Source organism: Olea europaea, chromosome 6 (assembly GCF_002742605.1).
Source record: "Olea europaea var. sylvestris chromosome 6, O_europaea_v1, whole genome shotgun sequence".
In the NCBI taxonomy this organism is placed as follows: Eukaryota; Viridiplantae; Streptophyta; class Magnoliopsida; order Lamiales; family Oleaceae; genus Olea; species Olea europaea.
In genome coordinates, this window is record NC_036242.1 from 5838051 (window position 1) to 5865022 (window position 26972).

At 32.2% G+C, this 26972-nt stretch overlaps 1 protein-coding gene and 1 long non-coding RNA gene across 4 annotated transcripts; one reads left to right on the forward strand and one right to left on the reverse strand.

Moving 5' to 3' along the window:
• The first annotated feature begins 8999 nt into the window (after positions 1 to 8999).
• On the forward strand, positions 9000 to 15505 carry LOC111395631 (MAP kinase kinase MKK1/SSP32-like). Of its 2 annotated transcripts, XM_023021716.1 has the most exons (14): positions 9000 to 9336; positions 9670 to 10111; positions 10437 to 10851; positions 10929 to 11619; positions 11954 to 11994; positions 12358 to 12426; positions 13054 to 13154; positions 13323 to 13401; positions 13624 to 13722; positions 13793 to 13861; positions 13992 to 14041; positions 14235 to 14316; positions 14503 to 14597; positions 14998 to 15505. In XM_023021716.1, the coding sequence occupies exons 1-14, from the start codon at positions 9330 to 9332 to the stop codon at positions 15122 to 15124; spliced, it is 2367 nt and encodes a 788-aa protein (XP_022877484.1). In that variant the 5' UTR covers positions 9000 to 9329; the 3' UTR covers positions 15125 to 15505. The 2 variants fall into 2 exon arrangements, with proteins under 2 accessions (XP_022877484.1, XP_022877485.1); XM_023021717.1 differs by lacking the exon at positions 9000 to 9336 and having other exon boundaries at positions 9379 to 10111; positions 12358 to 12372.
• A 477-nt stretch (positions 15506 to 15982) lies between these two features.
• Positions 15983 to 20793, reverse strand: LOC111395632. Of its 2 annotated transcripts, XR_002702823.1 has the most exons (4): positions 20562 to 20793; positions 19619 to 20481; positions 16304 to 16370; positions 15983 to 16235 (listed from the first exon to the last, which is right to left on the reverse strand). It is a non-coding gene; the product is annotated as an uncharacterized LOC111395632 (long non-coding RNA). The 2 variants fall into 2 exon arrangements; XR_002702824.1 differs by lacking the exons at positions 15983 to 16235; positions 16304 to 16370 and adding an exon at positions 18814 to 19148.
• Between the last annotated feature and the right edge of the window lie 6179 nt (positions 20794 to 26972).

Genomic DNA, 26972 nt, shown 5'->3' on the forward strand with positions numbered 1-26972 from the left:
TTCATTTAAGGTATGATTTCAAAACCCTAGCCAAACCCCCTCTCCCGACTCTTGCACTCTATATATATTTCTTTCGAATGTTAACTTGACCGTTGGAGTGTAACAGTCACTAGACCATTTTCTCGACCGACGGTCTTTGCCTCCTAATGGTGTGTTCCACGTGTAGGAGACGTCCACGTGGTGAGGATTCTATTGGCAACATTTTTTGGGTCAACAATAGCAACATGTGAATAGATAAATTGGGCGGTGAACATTATGTTCATCGAGTAATACTTTGTAACATCATAATCAGCTAGTCCAGAATAATAAAAGATTAGCAAGATACGATAGTGCATCTATTGTACTAAGATCTAATACTTCTAGACCAATAAGTTATATATTATTACACTAGAACAATAATTGTCCTCTTTCCACTTCAAATTAACAAATAACCATCGGATATCGAATGGATGTCATTTTTCATATGAAATATCTTCTAGCATTCTATACAAATTGACTATAAACAAAAATTTAATTGTTTAAATGCTCGATCTGTAGGTCAAGACAAAATCTTATTTTTTCGAGATCTCTCATCATGAATTCTTTTCAAAGTAATCAATTGCCTTTGGAAGCTTTCAAGAGTTCCAATAATATTTAAATCCTCAATAGCAATGATGAAAAACCCAGACATTGATAATTACATTGGCATATCGGGTTATTCTTATATCTATTTTCAATAGATATTCACTAAAACGATCATACTGCATGATTCCAAATTGCAAAGTCTCTCTGTACTTTGATCGAATAAGTTTATCGAAAACGTGTATGGATTAAGATATTTGTACAAACTTTAGTTGACAAAAACTTCTACTCACTCTCACATGCATGCGGTCTCCATATGGATTAAATAATTTCGACATGTAGACCCCACCTTCCCATTGTGAGTGTAAGTAAAAGAGTTTGTACAAAAGTGTTAGTACATGTAGCATCTTCCAACTTGTATTATATGCTTTGGCATATTAATTCCTCTAATGATATATATAATATTATTAAGCATGCCAAATGAGTCGGTTTTAATCATTGTTCTAAAAAGCTCGCCGATTGGTATATCGGGTCATTCTTATATCTATTTTCAATAGATATTCACTAAAACGATCATACTGCATGATTCTAAATTGCAAAGTCCCTCTGTACTTTGATCGAATAAGTTTATCGAAAACTTGTGTTATATGCTTTGGCATATTAATTCCTCTAATGATATATATAATATTATTTATCATGCCAAATGAGTAGGTTTTAATTATTGTTCTAAAAAGCTCGCTGCTGCCCAGGCTTGAAGCTTGGACAAAACGCCTTGCTTCACTCCTAGACGATTTTTTTTTTATCGATTCCTAAATGATTGAATTTTTTTCTTTCATTTCTTTCGTCTTTCCTAGATGCGCTTTATTAGTTTTTTTTTTAATTTTTTATTGACTTTAGCTTATTATTATTTAAAAAAAAAATTTCTTTTGACTTCAATTTTAAGTTTTTAAAGATTATATTCGCATGAAAGTTAAAAATGATTTTATCTACATTAAGTTTTGGTGTTATTTACATTATGTAACTATGATCTTGAGACTCATTTTATTACAAACTCCAAAAACATGTATAAAGTTATTATAAATCTATTAAGCAGAATTTGTCTGGTTAAAAATTGAAACAATGAAAAATATTCTAATTTTTCCATTTCAAAAATTTACAAATTGTATAATTGACTAATGGTAGGAGTTATTAAGTATATATTGTATTTTATAATTTTAGATGTTTAATATGTGTTATTTTAATTATTAAATAATTTTTAAAATTATTAAAATTTTAAAATAATATTATAAATAAGAAAACATTTTTTTTTACCCCTAAACCTCACATAGGCTCGTAAAGCTTGAAGCTTCAATTCCATGCCTAGCCACATTTTACGCTTTTTAGAACACCGATTTTAATCACATGCTCATCAAGTTTTATACCTTGTTGGTTCTTGAGGTATCAACTTGTGACCGCATTCACGAAAGTCAAAAATATCTATTTGTATAATTGTTTGCTAAAACCATTATGTTAAAAGCCGTGCATCTTGCAAATTAAATTTTCCATTTTCTTTTCACATAAGCAATGCTACTGGTTTACACATTTTGATGTTCGAACTACATATTCTCAAGTAAGTTCAATTTTGCTTAGATTGCCTCTTTTTATTTTGCCAATAATTTCTATTTTGATATTTTTAGGGCTTTTTTTAATCATTTATAATATGAAGTGTTACATGATGTCAAAAGTGTTGTCTACACTTTTGTATTTTTTTATTCCATTTATTTCACCATAACGATATAATTTATCAATAAAATCTTTATTTTCAATGTTCTAGGCGCTTGAACCTTTTTGAGATTTTACAATTAATGATGTTTATATAATTTCTAAGAGTATACGCTTCCTCAATAAAACTATCTTTACTATTTGATCCCTTTTTTATTTTGAGATTTTTATCTTGAAGTTGAATGATATCTTTCTTCATATTTATGAACGTATCTTGTACTTAAGTTACTTCTCAAACTTTTGGTTCGTATTGTGATGTCCAAGGATATAGAGAATGTAAAACGCTGCATTTAATGTATTCTTTTAGTTAGTTAATGTCTGCTTCTAATTTTGAGAAAGCTGCTTTATTCAGATGATAGTCGATAAATCTTGCTGTGAAATAATACCCGTTAGGATTTAAGAAATTTTATTGGAAAAAAGATTTCATATTAAATATGTATTTTAATTATTTTTTAAGACCCTTCCAAGTGATTTATGGTGAGGTAACCTAACATTATTACAATATCACAAATCATTATTATGGGAATGTCACGCTTCTGATCATAAGTCATTTATAGCAAGAGATTTTTTATTATAACATGAGGCATACTAGTGTCGTTACATGTAAAATAGCTTTTTCTAAGCAAAGCGGTTTTTTTTCCTCAAAAGTCATGATTTACCAATTAATTGGAGGCATTTAAATGATATGCTAAATAATGAGCAATAGAATATTCAACTATTATCCCAACTACAAATTGCTCAAATATTTGATATGTAAACTCACTAGCATTATCAAGACAAAACTGTCTTAATTTAGAAATCTTGGAATTGTTCCCGTAATTGAATAATTAACTTCAAGTTATCATTGTACAATAAACATGCATGTGACCATCTAGTGGATCCAAGTAATTATACCATAAAATTTCAGAGTAGTCTACATGAAGGGTTAATTGGCCCATAAAATTCACCTCTAATATTTTCTAGATATGCTTGGGATTCGAGAGATGGTCTAATGACCAATTTCTTTGAAAACACACATCACATGATGTATTGATTGGATTGAACAATCTTTTAGTTCTTCAATCTATATATATTTGAATTCTCAATAACTTTTGCATCATTACTAATTTGAGATGGTACCGATCAATCAAAATGATAAAAAATTTCAAGACATTAACATCTAGTTTTATATAACATTTGTCCCAGTTGTTATTATACTTGCACGGTGCAAACTGAGATGTACATATTTGAAACAATACAAGTTTTTTATGTATATAGTGTGAACAAGTTATTATGATGTTCAATTTTGTTCATTCACATAACAAAAATTACGCATTATCATATTTTAATAGGTTTTCAAATGACTCACAAATATTGTTCATATATCAATAAAAGCCAATTATAATCCTACGAAACAATTGTAAAACATATTTTTTTACATAATCTACAGAAGCTACTAATTAAGAATCAACAAGTGGATTGCAATTATTGCATATACATAAAAATCAACAATGAGCAAGATAGATATATAACATAATATATATATCCTAACCATTTCTTTTCTTTCTTATGGTATATAGTTATACTTCTGCAAAAGTATTTTTGAGAACATAAACACAATGTTCTCAACCTTTTTAGGAACATTAACACATATCTTTCACAAACATTAATTTGTATAAAAAGTTGCTTCTCTAGATCAACATAGCCCCTGTTTGGGCTCTATTATTTTAAATTATAATGAAATGAATGGTAATTTTTTAAAGAATGTGCAAGTAAAAAGGAATGATTTTTTTTTTAGGTTTACCTATAATTAATATTATTTTATTAAAAAGTATATAGTTGATAAGAAGAGAGAAAAAAAATGAATTTTAAATTAATGGGAGACAATCAGGGGTTAATATTCCTATAGAGTGAATAAATTTATAAAGTCTTTCTTATTCAAGAGCACAACACAATATTCTTCAATAAATATATTAATATGTATAATTTTATGATTTTTCAAGAGCAATAACATAATATATTTTTTCTAATATATTGACGTTTCTATTATAATATTATAATATAAATTTTTGCTTCTCAATAGTCATTAAAATTGTTTTTTTTTAAATATTTATAAGTTATTCTTCGAGAACAATAATGCAACATATGCAATATTCTTCTAGAATATTGATTTTGTATAAATTTGTGTTTTTTCAAGAGAATAACCTAATACATTTATGAAATATTAATTTCAAATCTGAACCTTTTAAAGGGTTATAATATAATACCTTCATGAATATTGATAAATAAAAATTATGCTTCCACTAAAGAAATAATATATTGTTTACGTAAATATTAATCTATAAAGTTGCTCTTTAGTAGCAACAATGTAATATTTTTCTAGAATACTAATTTATATAAAATTGTGATTCTCAAAAATAACAAAGTTGTGAAGAATATTGATATTTAAAAATTTATGTTTTGCAGGATAACAAATTAAACTATATATATTTAATATTTGTAAATATAAAACCTCTTGAATTTTAGATTCGACAAATCTTAAAGCTTCGAGGAGTTCAAAAATATTTAAATGACTTTATATTTGTCATGTTTATAAAATTACGAGCATTGCAGTTCGTAGATCTTGAATGAAAAACACAATGATGTTTCATACAATCTTAAAAAAATGAAAACTCTTAAAAATAATAATCGCGTTGATAATGTATTATAAACTAAAGAGTAAAGAGAAGAAAAGAGAGATAATCAAAACTCATGTATTTATTTTATTGAGAATTGTTACATCTTATAATTAGGGTTTTAAATGTACAAATATGATCATTCACAATTAGTAATTAAATTACAACTTACAAAACCTTTTATACACTTCATAACTATCCATGCTCACATTATAGTTTATTTGACCCACACTTCTTACGTCTTATCGAGTAATCCCCATTATGTTTACAATGACAAAATTTGAAAAAAGGGTGGCTAGAGACTAGAACTCATTGAACTCTGCTAGTGCTTGCACTAACATCAAATTAAATTATTTCATTTAAAGGTTTGGTCCCCGTTTGTCATGTTTTAAAATTTTAAATTGTTTTCTATAATGTCATTTTCTATTATACATTCGTACAATAAAATATTCTATACACAAATTAATATAGCTTTCTTACTTTTTTATCACACATTCTCCAAAAAATAATATTCAAAACTCTTTAATTTCCAAATAATGGATGACAAACAAGGGTTTAAACAATTTGACAAATGAAACATTTATTGAGTTAAGTTTTGCCGCTGTTTAGGAATAAATTATAATTTGTTAAAATTATCTATAAATAGAAATAAATCTACATAAATGGATAATACTTCCGAGTCATATGAAATGTATTGATAAGAAATAGTTTGACTTGTTATGTATAAACTTTGTGTGGCACATGTTTATATCCAGTTAAACCATTTTTATCAACATATTTTACATATAATTACTATCCAGTATTTCTATTTGTTTATATTTAAACTGATTATAAATAACTTCAAACATGTTAATCAACAAAGTTAATGTTTACTTATTTGAACAATAAGGGTGATTATACTATCGACAAAGTAAAAAAATAAAAAATAACCCGCAAAATTACTTAAATACTCTTAATAAGCTGATAAAGTTATTTAATTAGATTTATATCCTAACTCGTATTATTAAAGTATTGAAACGAAATTTATTTGTTTTAAAATATTTTATTTAATAAATCTAAAAAACTCTAATTACTAAAGTAATAAATTGAAAAAGAATATTGAGATATTAAATTTTAAGTTATTTTAAATTATATAAGACATCCTATTTACTTCATGCACAATTAATTATTTATAACTAGAGCTAGTTAGGTCGAAAGTAGGGTTTAAAATCACGAAAAAGTAATATTATTTATAGACCAAAATTTTTACTATTAATCAAATAACATTATAAATGATGAATTTATAGAAATGTGACTCTATTCTAGTGATCGAAATTGTGTAAACGCTTTTGTACTAATGCAATAAAATCATTTCACTTGTTAATTAAACCTATGAGTCATCTACTCATAAGTTTTGAAAACTCTTAAATTATCCATTTTCATACGAGAGATTTCTAGACAAAGAACCATAAAGGTCTTGGGAGTATTTATTTTTCAATGATTTTAAATGGTTTAAAAATTACTCAAAGTCGGCATAGTATAATTTTGATTAGTTCTCTTAACCCACCAAATCGACGAGTTTTGACTGTTTCTCATGTTATCTTTTAATTTTATTCTTTATAAAATAATTATTTTCACAAACATATATTCTTCAAAACTAATTTGTAAATAAAAAAATATATTAACTAAAAAATTTACTTATAAGTGCAAAAATTACTTTATAATTAAAAATACTGATAAGTAAAATATTACTTATAAGATAAGAAAAATTATATTATAATTTAAAAAATTATTTTTACCTTAAAAAATTTGTTTATAAAATAAAACTATGACTAATAAGACAAAAATTCACTTATAAAATATAAAAAGTTACTTATAAGTAAAAATTCACTTAAAATTAAATAAAATTATAAAATTTACTTATAATTATAAATTATACTTATAAATAAAAAATGAACTTATAATTTTAAGTATTTGTCTAATTTAATTTTTAAGTTAAATATTAATTTATATGTAAACAAATTAATTATAAGTAAAATATCACTTATGAGAAAAAATTCATATAAGAAACTATAAACTGAAAATTTTACTAAGGGACATTTATGTAATTTTATTCTGTTAAAATACATTCTGAACTAGTGGATAATAAACTCTCTAATATAAGTTGGATAGTTTTAGAAACCACTGCTAAAACCGAAGATTCCGTGAGGGTGCACAAGTTGAGCAACTACACACCACCTCAACATTTTAAGGCACCAAAAATTTTTGTTATATATATATGAAAAAAGATTAACAAAATTTATATTACATGATGATTAAAAAAAAAAAAAAAGAGAGAGAGAAATTCAAAGTCCAAAGATCCAATTATACACATGTTGACTAGTTTTTATATAAACCATTTCACAGCATAACTCGTACTAAACAGAATCGATTCACTTTACACTTCTAACCCTCTCTCCGTTAAAATTAAGTGCAACTATTATTTTTATTCACATATTGGAATAGCTTAATGCTAATTTTAAAAGCGATTCAAACTAAATGAAAGATACTTATTAACTTCGTATGAATATAAACTTAAATTATTAGCAACTTGAGTCGCTTAGTCATATATTAGTGCTATTGAATATGCAATTTTTTTTTTATTTTTTTGCTAAAATTGGGTTAAATATTAATTTATTAGGCGTTCCTATGGGCTATTAAATTAACAAGCAATTAATGCTCCCACTCCTTTATTTACATATGAATATTTTTTATAATAGTCAAATTTGTCATTAAAAAAAGAAAAGAGAAGGGAGGGGAAAATTAGAAAGTGGAGTGGAATTAGTCTTTTCTGCCTCTGAATAAGAAAAAGACAGTGTGAATAGAAACGGTTTCCCACGCACCCCAACTCATCGTGGGCCCCTAATTATTGGATGCCAAATACCTTCTTTGTGAAATTGCACCACTGGTCCTCCAATTTATCTTCATGTTGCAAGTACTATTCAAATTTTTTATTCATGACTTGGTCCTCATGTAAACCTACTTCAAATTTCTAGGCATAAGTTCGATTTAGAAAACAAAACCAAGCTTTATTTGGATATGTAAAAATTTAAAATCTTTTAAACTCCTAAGACATAAACCTGAGAAAGGAGTAACTAGAGATGAATCAAAGATTAGAAATAATAAAATAAAATAATTTTTTGAAAGAACAATAAAAAAAACTGATTGTGGTTAGTTAAAATGGTCCCAGATGAAGGATTGATTCACTAGACTTCATCTTGATTTTTAACGTCTATTCTTAAGTTATAAGCTCATCGGGTTCCCAAGTTTACCATTTGAACCAGTGTTGTTGGTTTACTTTTCAACACATTGAGCTTTACTATAGATTTGGTCGACTTATAATATCAAGCATAATGATGAAATTAGGAACTGATTTCTACGAAGACAAGTTAAATTACGAAAAAAAGCAATAACACAATAATTCACCTATTCGATGTAGATTTTTGATATCAGATTTATAGAAAGTGATTTTTATGAGAATGCTATTAAAATATAGAAAATAATTAGAAGTCAACATGCAAAATTCTTTTATTAAAAGAATGTGTAATTAAAATTGATTTTTTTTTTAAAAATTCTTAAAAATATATACCAAATAGGAAATATTACATCCTTTTTTAATTTGTTCTATATGAACTTTTATATGTTTTTATTTTCAATTTTATCAATTACATTTTTTTTTTTATCAAACTATCAAATTTAGAGCAAATTCACTTTAATTTAGAGCAAATTCACTCCAACATATAGACTTACTCGGTTTATGTTGTTCGATACTAAATCTGTAACTATAATAGAATAATCAATTTAGGTTTTTTATGGAGTTAGAAACTAACTTGCTACTTAGACATTAAGTTAAGGGACTAATTCTGCAATTTTCTCTTTGCATCTACACACAACTTACAGTTGTGAGAGTGGTCTTTGAATTTGGCGGTCTAGACTATATATTCTTTTGTCATTGGCGGAGAGAGAAGAACCGCCACCAATCCAAAATCGTAGTGAGAGAAATAGAGAAAAAAATATAAAAAGATAAAAAAAAAAAAAAAAAAATTGTTGGGAGAAAGGGTAGTTCGTTGCTCTAAAAGGTCATTATTTTTCTTCATTTAGCTGCTATTGACAACCCATTTAACAAAGATTCACTATTAATATTCGCATATAAAAACAACTTCATCAGGAAGAAAAATGGAAAACCAGTGATTTTTAGTTCTCAGATCCATTTCTTGGATGTGTCAACATAGGGATAAAGGGCTTTGAAGAAATCCTTCTGCAATTATATATTGATTTTGTGATTTTCAAGATTAGATTTTAAAGGGGGCGTCAACAAATTTCGTAATTGCTACAATGGAAAATAGTGTAACACAATCATCGGAAAATCAGCCGCCGTTGTTGGGAGAAAGGGTAGTTCGTTGCTCTAAAAGGTCATTATTTTTCTTCATTTAGCTGCTATTGACAACCCATTTAACAAAGATTCACTATTAATATTCGCATATAAAAACAACTTCATCAGGAAGAAAAATGGAAAACCAGTGATTTTTAGTTCTCAGATCCATTTCTTGGATGTGTCAACATAGGGATAAAGGGCTTTGAAGAAATCCTTCTGCAATTATATATTGATTTTGTGATTTTCAAGATTAGATTTTAAAGGGGGCGTCAACAAATTTCGTAATTGCTACAATGGAAAATAGTGTAACACAATCATCGGAAAATCAGCCGCCGCCACCGCCAGCTGAGGAGCTACTGAAGAAGATCCAAGAACTAGAAATAGGCCATGCTCACTTGAAAAAAGAGATGTCTAAGCTCACAACTTCATTAACACCGACTGCTTCAGGTGTTGTCGATCATCGTCCAAGGCAGAGGTCCCATTCTGTTTCACCGCAGCGGGCTCCACGGAGGAGGGGCGTTGGCGGGGATGGAAGTGGCGTGGCGGTGGGGAAGAGGGGTTTCTCCCCATTCCAGCAATCATCTCCGTTGCAGAGGGAGAGTAATAGCAGGGAGATGGCTGGTGGGAGTGACGGTGTGGGGTTGGCGGAGGTTAAGTTTACCGATGGGCAGTACTTGAATATATTGCAGTCAATGAGACAATCAGTGCATATATTTGATCTCAATTATCGGGTTATTTACTGGTGAGTCAATTGAACTGAACTTTAAAGTTTCATTTGTGGCTTTGTTTGATTGATTGTGTTGGTTCTTAGCCATGTTTAAAAGCAGGTGCTGCCCAAAAATCCTCAATGCCTGCTTTTTATAAGTTCAGAAGGATGCCAAAATGGATTACTGATAACAAATTGGATGTGTTTAATGATGTTCACATTACTGAAACATTGATGACCAAACTTGAGAGCTTCTTATAGGAAATTAATTAGTACTTGGAATTTATTGAGTAATGTTATAATTTCAATGTAAGATTCAGTCTATAACATCTTCTTTAACAAATATGTTTCTATTTCACAGGAATAGAAGTGCGGAAGATCTTTATGGATATTCAGCTGCAGAGGCTTTAGGGCAGGATGTTACGGAGCTACTAATAGATACTCGAGATTTTGCTGTGGGTAGTGACATAGTGAATCGAGTGGCAAAGGGGGAAAGTTGGACTGGGCAGTTTCCTATTAAAACTAAGAGAGGGGATAGGTTTATAGCTGATGTGACCAACTCCCCTTTCTGTCATGACGATGGCACTTTGGTGGGAATTATATGTGTTTCAAGTGATCCCAGACCTTTTCAGGAAGCAAAAGCAGCAATATCTCGGGCAAAAGGCTTGGAAACCGATTCTAGCTTTAGTAGACCAAGAAACTTTGCTCCAGCCAAACTTGGCCTTGATCCTCTGCAGCCTCTACAAGTAACAATAGCCTCGAAAATATCAAATTTCGTGAGTAGACTAGTTTACTTGTTTGTGCTATTATTATTTATGTAGCTTATGCTGACTTCCAGAAAATCTTGAAATAGGCTTCTAAAGTGAGCAACAAGGTTAAGTCAAAAATAAGGTCCGGAGAGAGTGACTCAGATTTTGAAGGTGGAGTTGGAGATTGCCATCACTCTGATCATATTCATGGTTTCTCGGATGCAGCTCTCTCTGATCACAGGGAGGATGCTGCCTCAAGTGGAGCTAGTACACCCCGAGGAGATATACATCCTTCTCCTTTTGGAGTCTTCTCCAGTGCTAGCCATGAGGAACACTCTCCGGGTATACCGTCCCGGGAATTTGGTGATGAAGGTGAAGGGAAACTGGGGATTTCTAAGATCATTACTTCAAAGGCAGGGGCTTGGATTGGTAAGAAAGGTTTGGCATGGCCATGGAAAGGAAATGAACATGATGAATCAGATGATGGAACAGAAGCAAAGACTTCTCGTTTTGTATGGCCATGGTTAAACAATGACCTAGAAAATGAGTCAGGTCAGCAAAAGAGTCCCAAACCCACTTTAAAATCAGAAAATCTACTGGCTCAAAGTGATCCGTCAGCTAATAATGATGCTCCAGGGTCGTGGTCCTCATCAATCAATGTTAATAGCACTAGTAGTGCTAGTAGTTATGGAAGTACTAGCAGTAGTGCTATTAATAAAGTTGATCTGGATGTTGACTGCTTCGATTATGAAATCTTGTGGGAGGACTTAACAATTGGAGAACAGATTGGAGAAGGTAAGTGCATTCCATGTTTGCCAGTAGTTATGTTGCTCATGGATGCCATGATGTTGGGGGAGGCCTAGTAAATGGAAAGCTACTTACGTATATTCCATTTATTTGTAGTCTGTAATGTTGTGCCTATTTATACATAACGTAATGTATTATATGATATCAGAGTTGCACTGGATGCTTCTGCTGCTGCTAATTCTTGTAATAGATTTTGTGAAGGAACTTGACATGAACAGAAACATTTTCTAGAGTTTTTGATCTATTATTTGATTATGGCCTTTCCTTCCCCTTTGCTTTGAATTTCCATATACCTCACACATCTTTCTCCATGTCTTTGCAGGTTCTTGTGGAACAGTATATCATGCTCTGTGGTATGGATCGGTATGTTCTTTGGCTCCTTTTTTTTTGGTAATTTTGTATCCATAAGAATGCATGAAGGCAATCCATGCACAAAATATTGTGTATGATATAAGATTTCTATCTTTCTAATAACCTCCATCCTAATATTAGCAACTAGGCATGTTTGCAACCCAAACAGGGCCAGTTGTGATCTATTATTCTTGTGGCACATGTTTATAAATCTAAAACTACAAAGTTGTTCCAGCCAAGGAATATACTTATGCATATACATTGTGTACAATGCACTGTTTTCACGATTATTCATCTTGTTTACTTCTAAATTTCTTTAGATAAAATCAGAAAATATGTCTTGTCTTCTAATTGAATAATGACTATCTTATGCAGGATGTTGCTGTAAAGGTATTTTCCAGACAAGAATATTCTGATGACTTATTATTTTCCTTCAGACAGGAGGTATTTATTCTCATTAGCATATTATTCAATTTTTCCACTATGCTATTAGATCTGCTCTTCTATTTGGTTTGACTTTTAAGTCATTTGCAAAAAGCTGCACACTATGGCTTGCCTAATATACTCTTTTTGGATAAAGGGAGATCTCTTTGATTATAATAGGATCTAGTCGTATGATGCATGTTATCTGACAATAAATTGGTATCATGGTAGAAAATGTTTTTCATTTAATTGCATACCATGTTTTGGTAATATGTTTATTAAGGTAGATTTGACAGGTTTAGACAATATTGAGCCTATGTATGGCTCATGTTTATAAACTGATTATAAACACTCAAGTCACTTTGTATCCATACATTTTAAGGACCTGCGTAGTAATATCCACTTATCCTCCACGTATTTCTATCCATTTATAGCTTGAACTGTTATAAACACTTGCCAAACTTGCTTTAAGAAAGAAAACGAGCTGAAAATTTGTTCATTGTAGTGTCTAGTACTATCTAATACTATGTACCAACCTATACACGCCGAATGTACCTTTTCTTTTGGTCTGTTATGCATTTTATTGGTATTAATACCAAAGAAAATCATGTGGGTAGTCATGTCCTTAAGAGTTTTTTGGTTTTGAAGGTGTCACTTATGAAAAGACTTCGACATCCAAATATTCTGCTCTTCATGGGTGCAGTTACTTCACCTCAACGTATCTGCATTGTAACAGAATTCCTTCCACGGTATATTCTCTACTTGTGCTAATCTTCCCTTTTTCTCTTTCAATTTTGTCCCTTAATGTAATCTCACGTGTTCTTTATGTCAACCTTGTATTTCAAGATTCAATGTTCTTCCATTAACAATTTAACAGTGTGTCCTAATAATCAGTTTCTACCGTTTTCTTGAAACAGTGGAAGTCTGTTCCGGTTATTACAAAGAAATACATCAAAAATAGATTGGAGACGTCGTATTAACATGGCTTTGGATATAGTAAGTCCCTTATACCATAGATGTATTTCTGGAATGAATTTCTTGAACTCTAACCCTACCTTATTTTTGGTATAGAGAGAGTGGACATGTTATATTCTCATGATTCATTCAACTCTTTCTTTAGCCCTTAATTGGTTATTTCCAGCATTTTCTGGAGATAATAAGGAATTCTAGAAAAAGAGTTTTCATTGTTTTTATTAGGAATTGTTTATATTTTTACAGGCACGGGGTGTGAATTATCTTCATCATTTCAATCCACCTATTGTTCATCGTGATTTGAAGTCTTCAAATCTTCTAGTTGACAAGAACTGGGCTGTTAAGGTGAGCCTTCTCTTGATTCATGTGCTTTTTAAAATCTTATGAGTTGAAATCCAACTTGTGGTTTCAACAGGTTGGTGACTTTGGTCTCTCACGTCTTAAACATGAAACATATTTGACGACAAAGACGGGGAAAGGAACGGTATGTAACGGGCACTATAAACTCTTCTTTTTGGTTATATTGTTACAAACTACTCTAAATGTCTTGTGTGCTTTATGAAAAGCTTCAAATTCATAGCTGATTGAGAACCTACTTATTTTTTGTCATGCAGCCACAGTGGATGGCTCCCGAAGTTCTTCGTAATGAACCCTCGGACGAGAAGTATGGCTAAGTGAATAATGACATTAAGTCCTTGTTTGGTTTAGATAAAAACCATATTTGTTGACTTTGACTTGGATTTTAATCTACTTTTATAGCTGAACCAAACAGGGGCTAAATCTGGTTTCAACTACGTTATGGATAAAGAGAGATGATCTTTTGGTTCTAAGCTTTGCTTCTTCTTTGGAATGATCAGGTCTGACGTCTACAGCTATGGAGTGATTCTTTGGGAAATTGCTACTCAAAAGATTCCTTGGGATAACCTCAACTCAATGCAGGTATAACTAGTATTTCTGAAAATTTATTAGGAATCTTATCAAATTGCCTCCTGAAGTGGGTGAACTAAGTGCATCGAGTCTGCTTGTGAAGGAAGAAAGTGGGATCTGGGTGGGATATTTGCAACTCCGTACAACTAGTAAGTATGTCTTTTGTTTGAATGACCAATTTTTTTCTGAATTCTGCAGGTGATTGGAGCTGTGGGTTTCATGAACCAACGCCTCGAGATACCAAAGGATATCGATCCACAATGGGCTTCTATAATTGAGAGCTGCTGGCATAGGTTTGTGTTCGCTATTTCAATGGATGTGTTTTTGCACAGAGTGGACGACTTTCAGTATTTGCCATATCACCTTTTTAGGATTGAACTCCTTCCTAAATGATTTATGACCTATCGAATTTAGTGGCTTTTTGTGATTCCCGAAATCAATAATTTGGATTAGTAGATTCGATAGAATTCCATGACATGACTGACTTTCAACACTGGTAGAGATGTTTGGAGTTCAAATTCTTGGCATCTATAGTTGGTTATGGTCATTTCCTTCAATTTCTCTTTTAGTGGTTGAAGTTCTTGACATAATGAATGTTCTTTTGTTTACACAATTTCCTATTGCAAAGGCCAAACATTCATCTACCAATTATTTCCTCTTCATTTTGCAAACTATCTGTTTTGTTGATCTCAGCGAACCACAGAGCCGTCCAACATTCCAAGAACTGGTTGAAAGGCTTAAGGATATGCAGAGACAGTGTGCCATTCAATTCCAGGCCGGTCGTGCCATTGCTGGTGATGCCAGCCAAAAAGAAGCGTAGCAGTAGAAACTGTATTATATATTTTTGACCTCAAAGTTTGTGCTTGTATTGTACAGAGGACAGACTAACATTTTCGCAAAGTTTTATGAGTTGGTGGCAAGATGATGGTTAGAGTGCGGCTTGGTTTGAACTCTCAAGGCAATTGATGGATTGAAGAGTGTATCATATGTGAACGGTCCCACGGAGAACGTTTGTAATTAACAGTCATCTTGAAATTATTTTGGTGGTGCATCAAATTCTTGAATTCTCATGTATACTGTCACACTACTGATGGTTCATTCTGTTGTGCTGAGTGCCTCCATGTTATTGATATAATTTGTGGATTTGTTATAGCTGAAAGGAAAGCAGAAAAGCATAGTGACATGATTTCCCTGTGATTCACGAAGTTTCCACGAGTTGTGCTGCAGTGAAATAACTTCGATGATAAGAAAACGTGTTAAGAGATCCTCCTATCACAATCCTAGACGCTCTTAAGATTCTTTATCAAACCTGCTCTCATTTTGAGTCAAGATACAAGATAAATAGACACGTCTCATTGCACTTATTGGAAGCATTCGTAGTGGCCGAGGGGGGGTCAAAGATCAAGATGTTTGCTGACTAACAAAGAAGAATTGTTGATCTTGCCAATTTCAACTTCGAAATTGATAAAAAAGATCAAGATCTTAGTTTCTTTTTGTTTGAACTTATTTGTGAAAAGGGTTGTGGTATATGAAAAGCTCATTATCGAACTATGTTAAAACTATCTACCACGCATCGGTTGCCCTTCTATAATCAAAACAATATCTGCCTAGTGGGAGATAAGTCGAAAAACAAATTTGCAAGGATGCAAATCATTTAAGAAGAAAAAATTCGCAGTCACAGCTAAAAATGTTTTCCACTTTCGGATTGAACTTGTCAACTATTGGAGGAATTGCATGGAAGAATATCATTACAAGCAAAGAGAGAGTTTCACTCCACTTCAACGAAATAAACTTGTGAAACATTTCTGCCTGAAATTTGAAATCTCGTGGCATGTATTTATTTTTTCCCCTCAGTAGAGCAAGGATCTAATGGCAGCAACAGCATCAGCTTTGTTCTCGCACAATGTTCTTTCGGCCACCTTCTTGTCGAGCTGTTTACAAGATAATAGAAAGTATTTCAAGTGGTGAAATATTCATAGAAAGAGGTTGAGAAACTAACCTCAAGTTCATTTGCAATGACATCCACATTAGCTGCATTAATCTTAACAGCAGCTAATTCCTTCACCCTGTGATAAAATTATTCAAAAGGGTAATTAGTACAAAATATCATTACCTTTTAATGTTATTATGCGAAATACATTTTCAACCCTATTGTGAAAAAGGTCATTTTCATCTAATTTCTCAATAGAAAAATGTAAAATAACAAACATATCCTCTTATTTAAAAAAATAAATGAATAAGAAAAATTATACAACAAATTGTAATTATACTCCTTAACTTTTTAAAAAACTATAAATGAATCCAAATAAATTATTAAAAAAGTAATTAACACAATACGTTCCTACCCATTAATATTAATATGCAAAATTTCCATACCTTTTATTTTTGACATTTTCACCCTTATTTTCACATTTCGTCACGAAAATCATCATTTTTCATCCATTTTCTAAATTACAAGCTGTAAAATGACAAACATATCCCCCCCCCCCCATGTAAATAAAACAAAAGTAAAGAAAAGAAAAATAAATAACAAATTGCAAATATACTCCTAAATTTTTCAAAAAGTAAAAATAAATAATTTAAAAACGCAAAAAGTTTTTTAATTTTTTATTTGAATTTTTTTTTTTTGGAAAAAAATTGGGAGTATAGTGGCAGTTTATTCTTCATTTTTCTTTTCTTTATTTTTGTTTTATTTAAATAGGAGGGTATATGCTTCATTTTACAGCTTTTAATTGAAAAAATGGATGAAAATGATGATTTTCGCAATGAAATGTGAAAATACCAAAAAATGAAAGGTATGAACATTTTGCAAAATAATATTGAAATGTAGGAATGTTTTGTGCTAATTACCCTTTTAATGATTTATTTGGACTCATTTGCAGTTTTTTTTTTTTTAAAAGTTAGGGAGTATAATTGCAATCTATTTTTTTATTTTTCTTTTCTTTTTTTGTTTTATTTAAATAGGAGGGTATATTTGTCATTTTATATTTTTTTATTGAGAAATAAGATGAAAATGATCTTTTTCGCAATGAAATGTAAAATAGGGGTGAAAAATGTCAAAAAAATGAAAGGTATGAACGTTTGAAAGGTAAGGACATTGTATGCTAATTACCCTTAATCAAATCGTAAAAATAATGAAAATGCAATGTACGCACAAGTACCCAACATGTTCATACATTATTTGAAATGATAATTGTAGTTTGAGGTAGAGCAGATGATACATAACTCGCTAGCTCAATTGCTATTGATCTCAATCATGAAGAAAAAGAAACCACTTAATAGATTATGAAATTTCATGGAGAAAACCCTACAGCAGAATGAATAGGAACAGAATTTTGAACTCAAAACTTCATTAAGGTTAGGGTTTTATTTTTTTCTTTTAGCTTGAAAGGGAGCAGACTACTAGAAATAATTGGATTTGCCAGAAGGGGATCCATGTGCAAGAAGAAGAAGAGGAGGATCCATGTCGCTGAACACAAAGTAACTATGGAATAGGGTTTCGTTGAGTTGGGCTGAGAATGTTATTTAGAATAGAATAGCAAACAAAACATCGCAGTATGAATACTTGCTGGGCAACTGTATATTATCAAAAAGTACCATATTACATTGTTTTGGATCTAACTTTCCTCCTCTATAAATAACATAAGTTTGTAAATCCACGAGGAACCATGCCAATTCTAGATCATGGAAAATCAGTGGTAGAGCCAAAAAATGATGTTAGGATAGATTGAAATTTAAAAATTTTCGAATAAATTCCTGACACGAGGCTAAATTCATATGACATTCACAACAAAGAGTGTGCAACACTCAATGAAATGGAAAAACTTTAGATATTTCACTCTGAGATGTCCCACTAGAACTTTTTATATTTTCTTAAAAAATTGACGCTTACATTATAAAATGACCAAACCATTATCGTTATAAGCAAATGATACATATTCACCAATGAAAAACTAATAAATTATTTAATGAATATTATTCCAAATAAATTTGATGACCAGTATTTTCAAACAAATGAAAGCTTTGGTCAAAACACGCAATCAATGATACATTACTATATGTTATTGTTTCAAAATACGATTTGGTATGGGCAACAATCTTCTATATCACTTCATTTCATAGTGAGTGAGGAATCATATTTAAAGAGAAAAATTGACTAAGAATTACGAGGGTTCAAAGAAATTAGAATTAATTCATGTCCATATTTTGCTCAGCTTCTAGAATATAATTATATGTAGATTAATTTATAAATGAATAAATTTTAACAAATATTCTTTTTACTGACGAAATCAAATTTAGAGCAAATTATTTATTTTGATCATAACGTCTAATTCATGGGCAAAATAATTCATTTGTTCTTATAAGTATGAAAACATATGTAAAAATAAAAAATTAATTACTTTTAAGCTTAGCAAAACATGTAGTATATAGTGTCTCTAACTATTAAAATAAGATTTGAACAATACAAATTTTCTATTATAAAATTTACATAATTACCATAAGTAAATTTAGTCAAATATGCATTAAATAAAATGCCTAATTTAAAAATAAGATATTCACGTTTCATAAATGTCATGAAATAGTATTTAATAATTGTAGCATCTTCAATAAGATTTGATTAATTGAGCATTGAGCTTTGGGTTAGAATTCAAAGTTGGACAAACACAAATATTTGGACCAAAATTGAACAAATTATTCTTAATTTTCCATATAGGCTAGGGGGTCGGGCTGGGCTATAGCCCATCCCAGCCCCACACTACCTCCGCCGCTGCAAAATGATGTCAAGTTTGTTGAACCATTAAAATTCATCATGCTTGTTTGTGAGAAGAAAGTTTTTGCCAAAACTGCAGTACCTAGATAAATAATATAATTAGCTAACAGCCACATGAAGACATAAAAATGATTCATTTTAGTTTTATCATTTTCGATTATGAGCCACATATAGTTCAGACGTAATGAACATTTCAACATGCAAAGAAATGATAGAAAATGCTAGAGCACAAGATTATAACCAAGAGATTCTCTCTTAGAATTACATCTAACATACATACACTCATCATCTCCTATAAATGTATCAAGGAAAGTCAGCTTTACTCCAACTCATCACACAATTATCCAATAATTCATGCAAAGTTCTAAGGTCAACTCCTTTATCTGATTGTAATACAATTTACTTTTTCTATACCTTTGATTCTGGTAGTTTGTCAGCATATTGTTTTTATATTGTAGATTATTCTTCTACGACTTGTATATATACAATGCACATGTTATGCTATCATTTTGTACAGTATTCTTCTAAAACTTGTATACTTACGTTTTATGTGTAATAAAGAAGCCATTTATTCATCCTTCGTATCTTTGGTATCAGAAGCTTTCCCCTGCGGACAACCTAGATCTGATTTTGTCATGACAATTAAAGCATATCCTTGGGAAAAATCAGACTTGTCATCAGCACTCCAACATCAACTGCTATCCTTCAGCACTCCTAGAAGCATCTGCACTAATGTAGAAGCTCGACTTCCACAGGAAATTTACACCAACTATCCACTATGACATGCACAGTTTCACTCTGTTCTCCTTGGCTATGACCTATTGGGTTATCTTGATAATCTACTCCTTGCTCACATCACTAGAATGGTGGATCCACTCAACTTTTGCCTATTATCCATTGGAATTAGATAAAAATTTGGCATGGATCAATGGAGCTTGACTGCATTCCACCAGTGATTGATAGAACAATGATTTGGACAAGAGCTGATTTTCCAAACTTCAAAATGGGTTCCCTTTCCCATTTTATCTTCACTACTCCATTAACATTTGTTCATACTGCTCCGGCATATAGGCTACAATATAACATGCAATTCAGATCCAAGCCTTAAGGCAAGAATAAGAGCCACTTTTTTCGCCCAAAAGGGATTTCAGTATCAAGACGGCTAAACCGTAAACCGTAATATTGAATTTCTATGATCAAATAAAATGTCCGAAAGCCCCCAAACACAAAATTGAATCACTTCTACTATTTAAAAATGTAAACAGCGTGCATTTATCTACTACCCACACATGGCATCAATCAATGACTCAACACCGACAAAAATAAAATAATAATAACTACCCTCACTCTGGCAGGTTGAATGTCAGCCTCTTTCGGAGCAGCAATTGAAGCCATAGCCAGATAGCCTACACCAAAAAATAATAATAATAAAAAATAAATCAAAATCAAAATCAAAATCACCATTTCATCCAAATTACATCCATACATAGAAAAATATATCATAAAATTGATCTCTTGGACTCGGGTCGAATAGAGCTGGCGATCCTCGACTCGGTCAGTAAGCTTGTCCAGGGCTTTGCTCTGCTGCTGAAGGTCGTTGGAGTCCTCCATTCTTTCAATTCTTTATTCCCCTCCCTCCATCGATTTGCCTTTTTTCACTGTTTCTTTCTTTTTCTTTTCTTTTCTTCGCTTTCAATTTCAAGAAGTGATATTCCTTATTTCAGGTATTTTATTAGTTTTCTCAATATCTGGTCGGAGGGATTAGGGGTGACAAATGGGCCGAGCGGCTCGTCAACTTGCTCACTCGGCTGGCGAAAACAGATTTCGTGAGCGCCTCGGACTTGTAAAAACACGTGCCCAAGCTGAGCCGAGCGGGCCGGTTCGGTGGGCGAGCCGAGACAAACGAATGGATCTACACGCATTTGTCGAAAACTTGTTCGGTGTGGGAGGAAACGAATCGCCTATAACACCGTAAAGTCAATTTCAGAATCAATTTGAAAGTCTAAATGATGTACCCCTACCTGAAGATATTCCAGATTTGGATCTTCATCATCATGTAAGCGGCAATCCAAATTATTCAATTAATTTGGATGATGTTGACGTTCTCGAAGCGGAACACGATCAGGAAGAAGAGGCTGAATTAAACATTCCTGATGCGAGAGGAAAACGAAAGGGAAAAAAACAAGCAAAATGTTGGGATCACTTTAAATTGATTTCAACGGGAAAAATCATCAATGGAGTCCAAGAATCCAAAACAGTATGTAAATACTGGCAACAAAAATTGGCATGGCAAAGAGGAATTAGTACCACACATCTCAACCGTCATTACAAAGTATGTGCGGTCAAACACGGACTTATTTCAAGCTGTCAAACACAATTGCAATTTGGCAGTTCAGACGCCGGTGGTTCTGCTACACCTCTATCCACATGGGTGTATTCGGAGGAAAGAGCTCGAACTGAAATGGTGAAGCTTGTTAATGGTGCTGAGTTGCATTCGGCATTAATTGACAACCAACACTACGCTTCGTATGTGAAAGAATATCTGCAGCCAATGTACGTTGGGATAAGTCGAAACACTCTTCGTTCCGATACAATACAATATTTTACTTCAACAAAACAATAATTAATTATGGATTTGCAAAAATATGGGGGTGTCATATTTTTAACTTCGGATATATTTAAAGAGATTAATAAAAGAGCATATATAGCTGCAACTGCACATTATATAGACCCACTTTGGTGCATGCATAAAAAAATTATTGCTTTTGAAATTATTGAGTTTCCTCACAACGCTAATAATATATTTAATACTATTATTAGTATTGTTAAAGAATATCATTGCAAAGGTAAAATTCGTTCATTTACTTTCAATAATGCTAGTGTTAATAAAGTAATTGCTGATAAATTGCATAGGGTACTGCAACCTGATTTTGGTGGGTATTTATTTTATATTCGTTGTGTATGTTATGTTTTGAATTTAATTGTCCAAAATGGTTTAGAACATATAAAGGATGAACTTCAAAATATTAGGAACGCACTAATATATATCACAATCTCCCCAAGTAGAAAACAAGCATTTGAGGATTATTGTATCGAAATAGGAGTGCAAAATGCTAAAATATTTGTAGCGACGTAGGTCATAGGTGGAACTCTACTTACTTGTTATTAAAGTCATGTGAAGATTTTGAACATTTAATAACTGGCTTTTATAACAATAGACATGTTAGAAGTGATGACGATGGTATGTTGACTGAATATGATTGGCAAATAGCTTTGAAAGTTAAAAGATTTTTGACATCTTTTTATGAAACCACTAAGATTTAATCAGACGTTTACTATCCCACCAGTTGTATGGTGCTTGAACGTCTTTATATAATTGTAAGAATATTTCATAAATACAGAAATGACCCTGATTTTAGTAAAATTATAATTGTTATGGAATTAAAATTTAGAAAATATTAAGAAGATTTGCCTATATTATTTCCTTTAGCATGCGTGATGGACCCCCGATATAATTTATCAGGAACTAAATATATAATTGATCAAATTTCAAACGCCTTAACATTTGATACACCTATCACATATAGAAATTTAGAGTAAACATTATGTGAAATGTATGAATTATATGCGAACCGAATGGGTACCAATATTAGTCGGGTACCATCTGCACCTACTCCTTCCGCTGAAATTGAAGAAGAAGATGCGAAAATATTTAATTTATTTCAAAGCATTAATTCGTATAGATATGATTCATCTGCAATGTGTTCATCTACTACCACTACCATGTCGTCACCATCTGTATCTCATTCTCATCAAACATCTACGGGCTCAAGCCATAATTCATTGCCTACTGAATTAATTGATTATTTCAACCAGAATATGCCAATAGATAAAATAATTAAAAAAGTTTAGACTAAGTAATTGAATTCTGGCGAAGGTATGAACGACGTTGGCCAGTTATATCTGCGATTGCAAAAGATCTGCTAATACCTCCGGTTAGCATTGTTGCTTCGGAGTCTGCTTTTAGTGCAAATAAAAGAGTTTTGAGCGAGGTCAGGAGTCGACTGAAAGAAGATATTTTAGAAGCATTAATGGGCGTTAAGGATTGACAGGACGCTCATTTTTTACTACAAGATAAATATGTCGAAATTGAATGTCGTAAAGTAAGTGATATTTGATTTAATTATATTGATGAAACTTTTCTTTTCTTATCGTTACTTTTAATTTTTTTTAAAAAATTGTATACGTTACAAAAAAATGTTCGTGTACAATTTTTAACTCCGCCTACTGAAAATTTAAATAGCCTGTTCCAAGCCCGTATAAAAAATGAGGGTTTATATTTTATCTATTTTAAAAAGAAAAAAAATAAAGATTTCATTTTTATTTTTTTTTATCTCTTTTAGTTTAAAAAAAAAAAGAAAAAAAAATTCTTTCCACCTATTTAGTTAAATTTTTGTTAGTACTTGGTACTATTACTACTATATATCTGCATTTTAAATTATTTTCTCGAATAACGCTGTGCGTACCTTTGCATATAATTTTCGAAGTAAATTCCTTTTGAAAATTGAAAGGGTAATCGAACAATTGCCCTTTTAATTGTCAAAAGTCTTTTACTTCGAAGATTATATATAATCTTCGAAGTGAAAGATTTCTATATAATTTTTGAAGTGAAGACTTCTGACAATTGAAAGGGCATTCGATTACCCTTTCAATTTTTAGAAGGGATTTATTTCGAAAATTATATGCAAGGGGACGCGCAGCGTTGCTTGAAAAAATAAATTTTAATACTGTTTTAAATTTTCTTTAAAAAATTGTATATGAACAAACAACACAATTTTTAACTCCATCTACTCTAAATTTAAGTAGGCGGTCCCAAACCCGGATAAAGGAAAAGGGTTTAAATTTTTTACCTAATTTTTTATATATAATTCACGATTTAAAAATTAAAATTATTTTTTGATTTTCCAATTTACCTATTTGTTTTAAAAAAAAATGACATCTGCTCCCGAGCTGGACTCGACTTGGCCCACGAGCTGCCTCGTGCCCAGGTAGGAATGTAAACGACCCGGGCCAAGCCGGTTCGCAAGCCTAAAGTTCTGGCTAGGGCTCGGCCCGGTTAAAATGGCCAAACTTTTTTGCGGGCTCGAGCCTTTTGCTCGGCCAAAAAAATAGGCTCGAGCTCGGGCTTTTTCCGAGTCGAATCGGGCAGGCTCGTTTTCTCAATTTTTTTCCTCCTAACTGCCTTGAAGGTAGCAAAGTTGCTGCCTTTTAAGGCAGCCTCAAAATTTTTTAATTTTTTTTTAAAAAAGCTTGCGAGCTCACGGGCCAGCTAGAGCAAAGCCCGTGTCCCCTCGAGTCTACCGAGCCCCTAACCGAGTCGGCTCAGGCTTTTTTGGAACCGAGCTGGCGAGCCCAATTGCCATCCCTATACCCACGAGCCACAAGCTCGCTCATTTCTGGACGAGCTGAGGTCGGCTCGGCTCGGCCCGGCCCATTGACACCCCTAAGAGGGATTAGATGATGGGAAAAAAATCATAACGCACGTGTATTATTTACACCAATACCAATTGAAAAGTCAGTAAATAGTTCGAAAATTTCAAATTTAATTTATAATTAATTAATTAAAAATATTTATTAGTTAAATATATTAAAGTCACAATCATAGAATTAATGGTCACAAATACGCAATTATAGGTCACAATTTATTTATTGGTTACATATCATCAAATTAAATAATCACAGATTATTTCGAGGTCATAAATTAAAAATTTTATAGGTCAGTTTATTTCGAGGTCACAAATAAAAAATTTGGAGATCACAGATTATTTCAAGATCAAATTAGTTGGTCACATATTATCAGAATTTTAAGTCACAATTAAATTGTTGGTCATAGATAACTAAATGATTAGTCACATACACCAAATAGTGGTCACAATTTAATAGTTGATCACAAATAATCAAATTGTTAGTCACATACACCAAACGCACCATCCCAATCCAAATCTATCATCGATGCTTGGTCACAAATCAACCAAACAGTTGGCCACAGATGATATCCCACCCCGCCCCCCCCCCCCCCCCCCCACAACCACCGACAACAAAATAAATGACCACCATCACACAATCGCCGCCTGCACCCCCACAACTGACTCCTACACATCATATAACACCCACAACGTCACCATAACTATCGCCAACAAAAAAAATGACTACCACTATACAATCGTCGCCTATACCCCGCAATCGGGTCTTGCACATCAGATAACCACCACTCACAGATCATAATATCTACACCACCATCGCCTTTGCACCATCACCACTATCACCATTTGCAACTGCCGCCTACAAAAACCACCAAAAACTTCAACAGGCCAGATTAACTCGAAAACCACCCACAAAAAATTGAAGCGGCTACTACAACGACGACACCACCCAACACCGTTGCATCCAACCATACCACTATCTCACATCATCGATTTGAAAGAGTCCCTAACCCCAGCACCACCACCTCACCCCATGACCACCACAACATCAACACTAATACTAAACTGTAGCGTCATCGTCAAACAACTGCAGCAACATTGCCCCAAAAATCCGACAACCACCTATGACAACTGCTAAACCTCCAAATAAAAGGCCATTCTAGGCTAATGAAATGCAACTGCAGCGACTAAGATTTGAGCGACTGCGCCGTTGTCGATTTAGAGAGTCTACACCGATGAAGAATGAAACTCGATAGACGACAATGATGAAGATGAAGCGAAATGGGTAGAGACTAGAACGAGAAAGAAAAGGGTAGAGAGAGAGAGAGAGAGAGTGATTTAGGGTTTGTATAGGTTGGGAGAGTACCTGATTTCTAATTAAAAAAACATTCAACTTGATTTTCGCATTGTCACATTAAAATGCCTGGATTTTTGTAATTTCCTCTTAGAGGATAGTCAAGCCCAAAATATTCTGTTGTGGGCTTTTGTATTGAGCTACACAATTGTTTAGATTTGGACTCATACACATTCTCCTTTGAAGAATACACCACTGGATCGAATTCTATGAATGTCCTTGTATTGGGCTTTTGGATAGATCATAACCTTGATGCATAGTAGTATGCCATGGGCTTAAATTGCTCTTGGATCCTTTAACACGTGTTTGGGTGTGCTTATACTAATAAATACTTGAGTTTGTAACGTTTTTGTGGTTTAAAATTAAAAATTATTGAGTCCCACGTAAGTAGAAGTGTTAAGCGGGTGAATTGCTTGCCCACCAGTTTGACTTGCACCAAATGGAGTAGCATTTTGGCCATGTGACTCGCTTTCGAGCTGGTCGTGTCGTGTACAAGCCGACTCAATAAAAGAGCAATATACAATTTCAATAAAAAGAATTTTTGCCTTTTGAAATGTCCTTACTCTGTTGGAACACCATCTTCCAGCTCAGCATTCCAGCGCAGCACATTCCAAAATATTCCTTCCAGATCAATTTCAACTTCTCGGTTGCCTAGAGTTAGAGATTAGTTAGATAGTGTGTTAGATTTTTCTCTATAAATAGAACCTTTGTATTCATTTGTAATTGATTGGATTGTAGTCTCCAATCCCTCCTTCCATGGAGGTTTCTTCCTCCTATATGGAGTGCCTTTCTCTTCCTCCTATTATGGAGTGTTATCATCCTCCTATTTTGGAGTTGTTTGTTCCTCCTATCATGGAGTGTAATTCCTTCTTTAATGGAGTGTTTTGTTCTTCTCCTTATGGAGTATAATACATTATTTTTCATTCAATAAATCTAACAGGGGAAATCATTAGCTTTTTAGGTAAGCAAGTTCTCAGAGGAACGAAAATTTTGAATCTCTACAAGAATAATATTTTTAACACACACACACACCAAAAAAAAAAAATATCAAACACTTTTA